Source organism: Protopterus annectens, chromosome 4.part1, assembly GCF_019279795.1.
Source record: "Protopterus annectens isolate FY-2018-M chromosome 4.part1, PAN1.0, whole genome shotgun sequence".
Lineage (NCBI taxonomy): Eukaryota > Metazoa > Chordata > Ceratodontiformes > Protopteridae > Protopterus > Protopterus annectens.
Genome location: NC_056734.1, coordinates 307,830,101 through 307,845,170, shown reverse-complemented (window position 1 = coordinate 307,845,170; position 15,070 = coordinate 307,830,101). Strand labels below are relative to the sequence as shown.

At 36.7% G+C, this 15,070-nt stretch overlaps 1 protein-coding gene across 2 annotated transcripts in view; it reads right to left on the bottom strand.

The window, feature by feature from the left end:
- Positions 1 to 15,070, bottom strand: part of LOC122800842 (probable GPI-anchored adhesin-like protein PGA55) — an 813,969-nt gene that overhangs the window by 511,391 nt on the left and 287,508 nt on the right. For both annotated transcript variants that reach the window (XM_044070155.1, XM_044070156.1), the window contains one exon: positions 2,422 to 2,571. In XM_044070155.1, the coding sequence (XP_043926090.1) occupies positions 2,422 to 2,571 (150 nt within the window). The remainder of the gene's footprint in view (positions 1 to 2,421; positions 2,572 to 15,070) is intronic.

The window sequence follows — 15,070 nt, the reverse complement described above, 5'->3', positions numbered from 1 at the left end:
ACAGCATATATAGGTGTGTGCTTGTGTATGTTTGTGTGTGTGTGTGTGTGTGTGTGTGTGTGTGTGTGTGTGTGTGTGTGTACATATATATATATATATATATATATATATATATATATATATATATATATTATATATAGATAGATATAGATATATATATATGAAATGCATATATAAATAGATAGATATATAGATAGATATATGTGGGAGAATCAATTTTTTTTTTAAAGTGGGCACAGTTTGCAGAACAAAACTGATGGCTGACAGGTCTTCAAGAGATATTTTGTACAGATACACACACACACACACACACACACACACACACACACACACACACACACACACACACACACACACACACACACAAACATTTGTACATTTGTAGAAGAGAGTGACATTGGGTCCTATATCTTCTATAGATTGCATTCAAGCAGTATTTCTAAAAGCAAAAAACAGTTAATTGTTTTTTGATGAGTTTTCATTTTAAAAATATAATTTTTGATAAGCTGTCTTTGACATTTTAACAGGTATGAAACATCATAATGTCAGAAATGTCAGGTCTATATTACTTAAATGAAGTTTCAGAACTTTGAATACCCTATGGTCGACACCATATGATCGAAGTTCTGAAACTTCGAAAATAAAAAAAAAAAACAAAAAAACAAAGTAAAGTAAATTAAAACTGTTTAAGCAGGGGGGCAAACCTCCTACACCCCCATACTTAAATATGCCAACTCCAAGATTGTACTTTAATGGAGAATGGTGCATAAAGTGAAGATTTACCTTTTCTACGCCATAGTACAATCCTGGAATTGGTATATTTAAGTAGCAGGGGGTGTGGGGGGTACAGGGGTGCTTGCCCCCCTGCTTAAAGCACTTAGTTTTGTTTGTTTGTTTTTTTTTTTATTTTCGAAGTTTAAGAATGTCGATCATATGGTGTTGACCATATGGTATTCGAAGTTCTGAAACTTTAAGTAATATAGACGCAAAATGTCTGGGCCTTTTGTTCATTTAGGAAACAAAAGCTATGCTTCTTTCATGCATTGCTTATTTTGCATATCATAGTAAATTTATGTCATTTGTATACATGCTTGAGAAATGAATCAGGTCAGATTTTACATTTGTGAAATTTAAAATCGTGGTTGAGCTGAGAAAGTGCAACATAATTATAAAAAATAGTGAATGTGACATGTAGATATTATACATTGTAACATTACATTTGTTCTTTTTGTAAAATTGATATAATGATGCTCTTGAGGGCTGCTGATCTGTCAACAGGATAAACATTATGGTATGGAGGCACAGCCTGGATTAATGGATCATCCTGGTGGGACTAAAGGGAAATGGAGCAATTTGGTAACAAAAGCTTGATAGGAATATGGGAAAGTAATCTATTATCAGATAAAGAGAGCCTTTTCTTCTCTTGTTGTGTTCCGTGCTACAAATATGATACCAGACACTATGACTGGACTTGACAAGTACCGTAATAGCAACCACAGCACTTGAAATGAAATTCTCAAATGTAATGGGGGTCTTCAGTAAAAATCATTCTACCCCCAAAAGGTTATGACCATAAAGAAAATAATTTGCAGAGATACTCAGTCTATCTCCATATTATCAAATCTTCCAGACCATCAACATCATAAACGGCCATTCTCCCACTGAGCTGAGAACATAATGTTTCCTCTTTCTGACTCATCGTCTGTATAGTATGTTATCTTACCGATAAATATTTTAACAAACATAAATCAGAGTATTAAAAATTGCAGGAAATCTATTTCCAGAAGTACACAGTAAAAATATTAATCTCACCTAAATATGGATATTGGTTTTCTAACAATTCTTTTAAGTCATTACAAGTGGTTTACAATTAAATTAAAAACATGCATTTATACAGAAGCAAAGCTTCCAACATAAACCATTTACTATAATCTATCATTTATATTTTTCATAAAAACAGATCAGACTGCAGATTTGCATAACTACAGTTTTTTCCGGGTAACTGTCACTTCATTGAACTTTTACAAGTTCGAACCACATATGGTCGAGACCATATGTTCAGATTTGTAAAAGTTCGAGCGCGTGAATGGAAATCTCCATAGGCGGAGGTTTCCATTCACTTCAATGTGGTGTGATCTCGGAGTTGGTATATTTAAGTAGCGGTGGGTGTGGGAGGCACTGCTCTCCACATGGGAGATGGAGGGGGGCTTGCCCCCATGCTTACAACAGTTTATTCTGTTGTCCATTGTGTTTTTTATTTAGGTAGTAGAAGTTATAATGGTTCAACCATTAGGGTTTCAACGTTACGTAACTTTGACTGTGATGTAGACCTGCTTTTTTCCTACCCAAAGAAATACTGAGCATTAAGTAAGCATAAACAGACATAATACTTAAAAACAGTTTTTTCATTAAAACACTTACCATTCACACATGTATCCACATAATCATTGCAACAGTCATGAAAATTAATACAGGCGATATCACAATGACAACTGCTTCCATTAGGCGTGCATGAATTAACAGTGCCATCACAGCACAGTGGCACAGTTTGTGATGAACATCCAAGTTGTGCTGTTGAATAAAGAGAAATGCATCAGTATTTTAAGTTGTATAACAGAACTGAGGATCTTCCATTTGTCTCTACTAATATTGTATCATTCACAGACTTTACTGTTAACTATTGTCTTCTTTCACTACTGACCAAAATGTTTATTGTCTGTGCCCTGGCAGCTTTAGGATGAGAATCAGCACACAACATCTTTCCATGCATTATAACCCAATGAGCTATTCCAATCTCATCCAGTGACGCTTTATGGGTGCATGAATTCCCCTGAAGCCAAACATTTTCTTTTATTTCATCTGAAATTACATCTGTAACTTGAAGGTACAAACCACATGATACACTGTCATTTCATTTGTTTAATTGTCTTCAGATATTTTGTTCATTTCTATACTTCAGACATGACCTATATTAATTATCTGGCAGCAAATAAAACTCTACTTAGGAATAAAAAGAGAATGATCAAGAAATGTCCACAGCTTATCTACCAGACACACCCTCAATCCCTTTTGTTAAATGAAAATACTGAAGTAAGAACAACACACAACAAATATCTGCATTCCCTCATTATCGTCAAACGTCTACCTCAGAACTAGACCTTCCGTGAACCTGTACCTTCAGAATATCTTGACAGCATTTAGCAATCTAGTCATTTATTCCAAGGTCATTTGAAATGTTAATACCTATCTCTAGCCTTTTGATTAAATTGTCATTTTCCCACCATTCGGATTAGTAATACAACAAATACTTTATGTGACCTGTTGCAAACCCACTTTCAACATATCCAATTTTGTTCTTCTTGTCTTCCTGAATCTTAAGAATGTGTAAGACTCTGTTGCCAATCAATTGCTTACAGGTCTATTTAGTACCCATTTAGACTCTGTTAAATTTATCTTTCTACTGAAGTTATAGGTTGCTAATAATATTCATACTATGCAAACATTATTAGTTGGGGATCTCCTTTATTTTTCTTCTATAGTAATTACAGTACATGCGACCTTCGGCATATCCTTACCATAGCTTAAATGCAGCATATACATCATCTGATATAATCTTCTGACCACAAGCATTAAAGTATATTTAAAGGAGGACTTCATGTCCATACAAAGCCAGATATTTCATGAACAGCTACATATATAATATTGTTAGTTATTACTTCTGGACTAACTTAATACGACAACAATTTGTCAAAGCCTTTTTCATAATCAGAATATTAACAGATTCTTAAAAAAACTAAAACAAAAATGCCAAAAATTCATTTTCTTTCATTAGGCCAAACTCTTTTGCCAAAACCCACAGTTTGGGGGCTCTGTCTTTTAAAATTCTACTCAATACACTTTTAATAACTAATTTACAATTTGCATAATGCTAGTGAATATTAAATTTTAAAAGTGGCAAACTTTACTAACAATGCTATTCCTATCATTAGAAATAATGGTTTTCATTGCTGTCAGTATCAGTAGGTATGTGCGAGAAATCTGGACTTTGTTGATCTAAACTGGTACCAAAGTAATCCATCTTCTCAAACTTTTATTGTATAAATTATCACATTTTAAACAGCAAGTGTCATGGCTTTATAGCAACCTCACAATTGCTAACCAGTTAGAAGTTCTAATTTCGAAACTGGTTAAGGTGATCTATTTTGTATTAAACATTTCTATGTATGTTTTCCTGAAGCTCATGTTGCTCTTAACAAGAAGGATTTTATATTACTTTCAGGATGTTCTGTACTTTTTTAATTTAGAGAATGAAGTTTGTAGGTATGCTATGGAGTTTTTCAGTGATCTGAGCGTATTTGTTGGCAGGAGTCTCTGGGATCCTAAATGAAAAATATGGGAATGCTTGCTCATTGGCCCATTTGAGCAGACAATTGTATAACAGAAGAGCTCATTGGCCCATTTGAGCAGACAATTGTATAACAGAAGAGCATTTGTCTGACAGTTGGGAAGGCACTTCCCTTTGTAGAGTATAAGTAAATGGAGCTTTCTCTTGAGAATGAGATGATGATGAACTGACAGATACTGTATGTGGTTGTTTGAAGGGCTGAGACTTTTTCTTACAGAAGGCTGAGATCATAAGTAAGCCATACTTCAGTTGGGGAAGGAGGACTCCCTTACCAGTACCTGCTCTAGTACTGTGGCTGAAGAAGTGGTAAAAGTTTCTTGGCCAAAAAGAGGAGTTTATTAACTTTGGCTTTGGTGAGTGGGATATGTTGTAGTAAGCTGATGGTGGAATCTAACCAAAGGCAGTGGTATGATCAAGGCACATTGACCCTATTGGGTTGTGTTTTGAAAGCTTTTGGGGACTTCTAGATAATAACGTAGTCTAAACAGGATTTTGATTAATTCAGTTCTACTTCAAGTCACTGCTTAATGGTAATGGGAGATGGGCAGACCTGTAAATAACCATATCATCTGCATTTAATATATGTTTTATGGAATGAATGTCAAGTGGTAGATTGTGAATAAAGACAGTGAAGATAATAAATAAGAGTACTGATCCTTGAGGAACTGCCTTTGAAACAGCTGGCGTGGGCAAGGAGAAGCAAAAATTATCTATAAGAGAGGAAGTCCTTGAACCATAAAGTTGGTTGTTGAGTGGCGATGTAGTCCAAGAGGACATGCTGATTGATAGTGGTATGTCATCTGTCACACAGAGAAGAGAGTTCATAGTACTATAACCAGTCCAAAATTCATGTTGATCATCCAAAGTTATCCTGTGGGAATGTATGTAAGAAGTTAATTTTGTATAAATATTTTTTTTTTTACAGAATCTTGCCTAATGGGATGGCTGAAATTGGTTTACAGTCCTTAGCAGACTTTTTTGGTTTTGGAACTAGGTCTGACTCAAGTTATTTTCCATTGTGTGATCATAATTATTTTGGAGATGCAAAAGTTGTATGGGTTTTAATGGGGGGAGTAAGTGTTCTTAAAAGAAAGAAAGAGAGAGACAGATGAACCAAGTGTGAAATGTATCCGAGCATAGTGTAGGAAGAAATAGCCAGGGAATTGTTATGGCTAGGCTTGTATAGGCCCTAGGGCCGATAGCCTAGTACCAAACTACGAACATCCATGGGGATTTTGTCTAAAAGTGTGGAGATGTCTGTGAAAGTTATCTTTTAAAATAAAATTGAAGAGTGCCAGGTGGATAGGGCTGGAAGGATATGGATTTGGTGTAAGAGTGGGCACTGTTTTCAGGCAAGAAAGTGGATTGTGTAAAATTTTCTGATGCCATGAGATATCCGGAGAAGAGTCTGATGATGTTTTTATGAGATAAATCAGGAGCTGAAGTCCATCCAGTTATGTTATTTATTAACTTCCAGAATTTCTTTTGGTTATAATTTATTGTGTGATGTGTGGAGGTAAGGAAGTTGACATTCTATACTCTGGCAGATTTTTCTTTTTTCTTTTTTTTTTTTGCTATTATGGCAGGGGTGTGAAATGATACATATATGTCTCGCCATTACAGAGACTTTAAATACCAGCAAAGATCCCATGGAGTGGCAGTAGTGAAGGGGGTTTTAAGGTTTTAACTGAATTGGCATAATACACAAGGACACAGAAATGTCTGTAGGTTAAAGCCTGGTAATTATCCTTTTAAGGAGATAAAGCATTTAACTATGCAAGTTCACTATAATTACTCATTATAAGTTAGGCATAATTTAGATTACTATGGAATGCAATTACGGTTGTTTTGTTTACTTACAATACCTGATGCACAAACGAAGGTTAATCTTTCTAATATTAATGATCTATTCTGGCTGATGGACTTATTTTCCACTCACTTTATTCTATGTTTTTGATATGCAGTATGCCTTTCCAGTAAACTGTCAATGCTTCATTTTGCTTGGAGTAAAATATATGCTCCTGATATGTATATATATGTGTGTGTGTGTGTGTGTGTGTGTGTGTGTGTGTGTGTGTGTGTGTGTGTGTGTGTCTATAGATTTATATATATTTATATATATATATATATATATATATATATATATATATATATATATATATATATATATATATATAGATAGATATATATATATATATATATATATATATATATAGATATATATATATATCTCTCTCTCTCTCTATATATATATATATATATATATATATATATATATGTAGGCCTATTTCAGATCATCGAATCCCTGTATAATTGAAGGCCACATCACCAAGACGACAATATCGAAAACCCATTTCAGCAAAACACTGCAGCAATGAAGATATTCTCATGGTAAGTAACCACTCATCCAAAATGTAACAAAACTTAAACCACACCATCCCTACACCCCCCACATCCCCTAATTAAATATACCAATTCTGAGATCACACTACATTTGGGAAAAGGGCAAAGTTCATCTTGTTGGACAACAGGTTATTTACCCTTAGAAGATTTTCATTGCTGCGATGGTTTGCTAAAATGGTTTTTCGATATTGTCATCTTGACAATGTGGTCTTCGATTATATGAGGTTTGTACAATCTGAAGAGGACATATATATATATATATATATATATATATATATATATATATATATATATATATATATATAGATGTGTGTGTGTGTGTGTGTGTGTGTGTGTGTGTATATATATATATATATATATATACACACATATATATCTATATATATATATATATATATATATATATATATATGGGATCAGGACACATGCTCAACTAGCATATGTCCAAATCACAAAACATCGAACACGCATACACGAAAGTGCTTAACATCGACAGGTGCTTCCATGTATGTTTGACTGTTTCGTAGATTGGACTACAATGTGGGTAAGGGAAAATTCCCTTTTTCCCACTGTAGTGCGATCTCGGAGTGAGAATAATAAAGTGTGGGGGTGGATTTTTTTTTTTTTGAACTAAACATACACAGAAGCACTTTTCGATGTTAAGCTCTTTTGTGTATGTGTGTTCGATGTTTTATGATTCGGACATATGCTAATCGAGCATGTGTCCTAGACCCTTATATATATATATATATATATATATATATATATATATATATAAATATATATATATATATATATATATATATATATATATATATATATATATATATATATTTTTTTTTGTTAAGTTTTTTTAGTACCCTGGTATAGGGTCTGTCACCATTATTTTAACTGGTGATTCATCTTTTTGTAGTGGTCAATAGTAGCTTGAAATTACATTGAAGATGTAGATGTCTTTTACTATAACATATCTGTGCTTTTTTTTTTTTTTTTTTTTTTTTTTTTGCTCCACATGAGGCAAGCCATCACTGCTGCCCTCCTCCCGAGGATGAGTTAGACAGCAGTGATAAGTTACTGTCATTTTCTGCAGACAACACGCATAGATAACTGAGCTGCTAACTAAGATCAACTTCCTTGATGCCTTATCTTGCCGTGCCTACAGAAAACTTATGATTTGACCACTTATAGCACCAGGGAAATAGTTTAATGATGTTTGTTTCTGGTTTTGTTCTTTACAATATTCTGTTCTTCTGTGTAATATTAAAGAGTTTAAAAACTTGTGCTTTTCTATAAAGTTACAAAATGAAAATATGCACACCAGATCCAGGAGCATAGTCCAAAAAATGCATATTAACTCTTAGAATGGTAGTTACCTTAATGCTCCAATTTAAAAGGAAACTACTTGAGGAGAAATTAAATCAGTTACACGTACAAGTTGCATTTTTGCTTGAAACAAAACTGAGAAGTATTAGTTTTTCAGAAATAGCTAGGTTTCAGAAAGTGTGTGTGTTTAGGGAAAGGTCAATTGATTTTACAGATAATGCTAACGGTGGTGTCAATGGCACTATATAAATCCAGTTTAGTATGGCAGAAACCACATGAGTAGGACAAAATAAAGGGCAGAGCTTTATCTGGCACAGTGGCACAGCAGAAAGTGTTCATGCCTCAAAGCAAGAGGATCCCTGGTTCTATTTTTGGCTGGGGTGCCCTCTCTGTAGAGTCTGCATGCCCTCTCTGTGTCTGTGTGGGTTTCATCTGGTTGCTTCGGTTTCCTCCCATGTTCCAAAGACATACAGTAGGTGGATCGGACATTCTAAATTGGCCTTAGGTGTGAGTGTGTAGTACTTTGGCTCTAGATGATTTAGAAGTCATTACAGATAAAACGTCATACTACATCAAACTACAATAAATCCCAAACAATTTTGGAACTCCATTAACTCCCCCCTCAGACCTGGTACAAAAAACAACCCATGTCCAGACTCCAGCAAATCTGACCCTGAAATTGCCTCACTATTCAATTCCTTCTTCACCTCTTCCATCGTCAATCTAACCAAAACTTTCTCCAACAACAACCCTCCCCCCTCATATCAATCTTCCCTTCCCTTTCCACCCCCCACTTTCGAACTCAAACCCGTACCCACCGACCTAATAAAGAAACTGCTCCATAAACTCAAGCCTTGCTCCAATGTCCCTGATAACATCCCATCCTTCTTCCTAAAGATAGCTTCTGATTCCATTGCTATACCTATCAGCATTCTAATAAACAGATCTCTACACGAATCCTATGTACCCAAACTCTGGAGTTCTGCTTTCATTCTTCCACTTCACAAAGGTGGCAAGAATTGTAATGTCTCTAATTTCTGTCCCATTGCCATCCTCTCCCCTATATCCAAAATCCTCGAAAAATGTATCCACCTGCAGCTCTTGCCTTTCCTTAATGAACACCAACTACTCTCTCCTACCCAGCACGGCTTTCGCACAGGACACAGTACTAACACGGCCCTTCTCTCCTTCCTTCATTCTGTGAACTCTGCCCAGGACTCCGGTAACTTAGCATCATCTGTTCTACTAGATCTATCCAAAGCCTTTGACACCATCTCCCACTCCCTCCTTCTAAACCATCTCTCTAACCTCAACCTTAGCCAGAAAGCTCTTTCCTGGTTCACTAGCTATCTTTTAAACAGGTCCCAAGCTGTGAAATGGGGCCAAGCAACATCAACCTTCCTTCCTACTCCTACCAGAGTAGCACAAGGTTCCATTCTTTGCCCATTATTATTCAATATCTTCATTAAGGACTTCCATAAAGCCATCCCCAACACTACAATTGTGCAATACGCTGATGATTCCACTCTGATCTGCCACGCCCCTAACCAAACTGAACTCCAAGCTCTAACTCAAACAGCTTTTTCAACCACTGAAAATTGGATGTTCCAAAATCACCTCTCCCTTAATGCCAACAAAACTAAGATCCTCCTCTTCCCCCTCTCCAAATCCTCATCTCTTGATAAAAATTCTTTCCATATTACCAGCCTTAACAACTCCACTATTGAGATAGTAACCTTCACCAAACTTCTTTGTGTTACATTTGATGACCAGCTGAAATTCAATACTCACATCCAGCTAAACATAAAAAAACACACATAAAACTTGGCTTATTGTACAGAAACAACCACCTTCTGTCTCCTTCCACTAGACTAACCCTTGCCTCTACTTACCTCCTTCCCTCTCTACTATATGGCGCCCCTCTGCTCACTAATCTATCATCTACTCTCACCTTCAAATTGGAACAATGCTACAACAAAATATCCAAATTTGCAACCAATGCCAAATCCTCCACTCATCTCTGCTTCTCACTTCACTCTCTAAACTGGCTTGAACTCCCCAATCATCTTACCTTTCTCCAACTCACCACAGCCCATAAATTAGTGTTCCACCCAACTAACTGTCTTGCTCTTTCCAATATTTTTCTACCCTATAACTCCCTTAGATCTTCTCACCAAAATCTGATCACAGTACAAAAACCCAAGTGCCCAGCTGGCCAACTGCTCTTATCCTTTACACTAACTAAAAAATGGAATGCCCTACCCACCTCTCTAAAAACCTGCAACAACCTAGAATAATTCAAAACCCAACTTCATTCCCACCTTTATCTAAATAGAATATGTAACTGCACTCTTCAACGTACACCTTTCAAACTATCCTCCTCCTTCTCTCCTGGCTAATCTTTATACTTAACTAACCTTTTTCTAGCCTCTCCAAAAATACTAGCTGTATAAGATACTAATACTTTTTGCACTATATGCAGAAGCTACTAAGCGACCCTAGGCTGACCTCCTTTCCCCCTCACCTCTTCTAAAATACTAATTTGCATAAGCTACTAAACAGTACATTTTCTCTTTTATAATATCCCATAAATTTTTGTTCTTTTTTTTTCCTGCTGAATTTTATCTGAAACTGTTAATACTTATGCAATTTTTAGCCTTCTGATTTCAGTATTGTGGACTATTTGTAGCTACCTGTTTATTCTATTGTACTTTTTGTCTGAACTCTTTTTTGTAATAAATACTGTTGTTTTTGTTGAGCTTTTCTCCCTGGGCCTCCATTGAAAATGGCCCCCCAACCCCAGTGGACCTCCCTGGTAATCAAACTGAAATAAATAAATAAAGTCTAAACAAAAAAATTCTACTACCTAGAATATCTCTTCACCCTAAAGAATGCTGATGTCTGTGAGGTCACTCCAACTTGGTTTATAGCTGTAAAGAGCACATAAACTGTGCAAGGTTATAATGCTTTCCACACATTTAGACCAGTTACTACGCAGACAGGTTCTAAAGGTGGAGGTGTCTCAATTTGCATCAAAAATAAATATACCTTAAAGCTCATCAAACACAACAATCCAGTACCACTTCCTTGAAAGCTTTAGGTCCCACTCTATGATACAGGAAATGCATAATATTTATTTAAAATTATTGGAAACCCTCACCATCTAACCCAATACTATATTAATAGGTGACTTTAATGACACCACTGTTAACTGGGAATCATATACGACACCAAACATATAAGCACAGAGATTCCTGGATTTTGTAAACACAACCCGCAGGACAAGATTGTCAATACACCAACAAAGGGTGCAAGCATACTGGATCTGGTTATCACTAATATGGGAGAGTGATGCACACCCCCTAGTGTAATGTCTTCTCTGGTAAGGTCAGACCATAAAATAGCTTCCTTTGAAGTAAAAATAAATCTTGGAACCTCAGCTAACCCTGGAATAATCAGGAACTACTCTAAGGCTAAATTCCTACTACTAAATTATAACCTGGCAAAAGTTTAAGCTCTCACAAACCCTGAGAACACTGCTGACTACACCAAACTATTCACAGAAATCCTATACAGTCATGTTAATAGATGCAGAGATGCAGCTGTACCCAACAGGAAGAAGTACAGAACTAACTCAAAAAACAAGTCACCCTGGTGGAATCACAGCATCACTAGGCTGTATAACAGAAGCAAGAAAATCATGGCAAAAATTAGGAGCTGCAGTACCCATCACGATAAAAGCAGTCTCATCAAACTAAACAAATACCTCATAGGACAAATAAATTCTACCAGTGCCAAAGTTGAGGTAAATTTGATCTTCCAGTCCAAGGACAACCACAAGGCATTATTTAGCTATGTCCACAATCTCAAGGAAATCTACAATTGTGTGCAGATCTCATTGTAAATGGCGCCACCTATACTAAGCCAGAAGATACAGCAAACCTACTGTCTGACAAATTCAGCTCTAATGTTATTTCTCTCTCTTCAGACTTCTCTCAGGAAATACCTTCAAATATAACTCCCCCGGCTATCACTAGGTAGCAGTTCCTCAATGCTTTCTCTAAGGCCAAGAGCATTGCATCAGTGGGCCCAGACAATATCCCAGGATGCCTTCTAAATTAACATGAAACATGACCTATCAGGGCCTCTGGAATCACTATTTAACTGTAGCCATCAAACAGTTTTTGTGCCTCATGAATGGAGAACAGCAGCAGTCATGCCTCTCCACAAAGGCTGACCATCTACAAACCCTGGAAACTACAGACTAATAAGTATCACTAGTCTCATATGCAAAGCCATGGAAACAATTATCATGGAAATGATCATTGATGACATAGGAAACCTCCAGACACTCAACCCAACCCAATTGGGTTTCATCAAGGGCAGGTCATGCCTAGTCAACCTGGAGGACTTCTTTGAAAAGGTCAGTAAAGAAATGAGGGCAAAATGGTTCACACTGCCTACCTTGACCTGGCCAACGCATTTGACACAATCCCCCACTTGGGCATCGTTGAGAAACTTAGGAAATTATGTACAAGCCCTTATGTCACCCAACGGCTAGCCAGCTGGCTCACTGACAGGACTCAGGAAGTTAGAACTGGGGAGTCCATTTCTAAAAAGAGGCCAGCCACAAGTGGAATCCCTCAGGGAGTGGTCCTGAAAACCCTCCTTTTTGACATTTACTTCTCTGAAGTCAAGGCCAATGTCAATGGCCTCCAGATGACTAATTTGCAGATGATTGCAAATTAGGAGCTGTTGTTGACATAATTGTTCACCAAGAAGGTCTTACACAGACAAAAAAGTGTTGCTAGAGCCATGAACTAAAACTAAATGCTAAGAAATGCATAATTGCATTTTTTGTGAAGTCATCCACCCCTGGTAACTATCATATTGACAACACACCCCTAAGATTTGGCACAGTTGTCAGGGACATGGGGGCACTAATAGACAGTAATCTAGCCTTTGACCATTATGTGTCTACACCTGTGAGGAAATTATTCTATGTTGCATAACTTATAAACAATGGTATGGCATCTAGATAAAAGAAGTCACTCTTCCACTGTATTCAGTATTTATCAAACCTATCATGGAGTATAAGACCCCCTTTGGTAAATACCCATCTCCAATAATTGCAATGTCAACAGGGGTTCCTCACTAAAGGTATACAGGGTGTAAGTAACATGTCTTATGCATACCACCTCAAGGCCCTATCCCTGTAGTCTGTCTCTTGCAGGATGTTAAGAGGACATCTTTGCCTGGCATAGAAAGCATTGTCATACCCAGCTCTGATGGACCTGCTGCATATTCATAAAACAAACACCACTAGAATTACCAATTTTTAAGACTTAAACCTTACCTGTGATACAAATAGGACCTGCTGGAGAGACAGGTATGCATCCCATAAACTATGCCTTCTCTGGAACAGGCTCCCCATCCATGTGAAGCAGAGTTCCTCCCTAATCCAATTCAAGTGGAAGTTGAACAATTGGATGGGGAACAGGAAATTCAACCCTGGTTTGGCATCTGTGTCTGTAATGGACACAGACAGCCTGTAAATTGTTCATTTTCCAGGCCCCTGCTTGTAAATGTTTCACTCCCAAACCACTGATTACACTTATCAAGGGTATTAGAACATGTCAGTGATATGGGATGCATGGCTAGGCTTAAAAAAACCCTTGTGGTCATTAACCTAGTAAACACCTATAAAACTTTGACCCTAAGAGCTGATTCATCTAGTGTCACTCCATGATCTTATGCTCCCCATCTGTAAGATGAGGAATAAAAAAAAACTTGATCCCTGATTTAGCACTCCTTCATTAGCAAGAAGAAATAGTCCGTCCCTCAACTTAAAATTTGAGAACAAAAACAACTACCTGCTCCTACCTGCTGCTCCTCATCTCTCAGCTAAGCAGCAGGACCGTGTCACCCTTCAATTTAAGGTGTGCAAAAAAATTGTTCTACTTTTAAAAATTGTAACATATTTGTAGCAGCAGTCTTACCACAAGGTATACCATACATAAATCAAACACCTCAGTCCTAATGGCAATCACAATAATTATATTTCTATACCAGCATTCACAAATATCAATATGGAAACAAATGCCTCTACTGCAATAGTGGCCAGCTAGCATCTGCCAATCATACCCCCTAACACATTACACCTTAGGTGGCTATCATTTTCATCCCTCTGTAGTTATGCTTCTGTCAGAGGATTAAACTGCTGGGAATATCCACAGGCAATGTTCCCTTTGGAATCTTTTATAGCCCCATTAAAAAAATATTGAAGTATTTGAAGGGTTCACAAATGTAGTAGACATACAGTCTGGAAGATGGCTACTTAAATGTAATGCAGATATCTTGCTGTGATAAAATATCTAGAAGCAGGTCTAGACAGGCAAATCACAGGACAAAACAAAGAAAGTACTTAAGTAATTATTTCTTGTAGACTGTTGGCAAATGAAGAAACTGAACATTGAAAAAAAAGCTTTCTTGCATCCATCAAAATAAACTGAGAATTTGATAGATTATTTTCTATTATACAACGACCCCCCCCCATTAAGATTAAAAAAATGTGCATGCTGATTGGTCAGCGTGCACATTGTAAATCAGAGTTATAGTAATGGAAAAAGGTCCGGTCGCCCGGACTTTTTCCATTACTATAACTCTTTTTTTACAGCAATGGAGAACGCAAGATCTCCGTTGCTTCACACTGTCTCGCTATGTTAAACTCCTTTAACATAGCGAGGCAGTTTGTAAAAAGCAACAGAGATCTTGCTTTCTCCATTGCTTTTTACAAACTGTTTCGCTATGTTAAACCCATTTAACATAGCAAAACAGTTTCTTTTTACAAACTGTTTTGCTATGTTAAATGGGTTTAACATAGCGAGACAGCTTAAAAAAAAAACCTCCATTGCTTTTTTTAAAGCTGCCTCACTATGT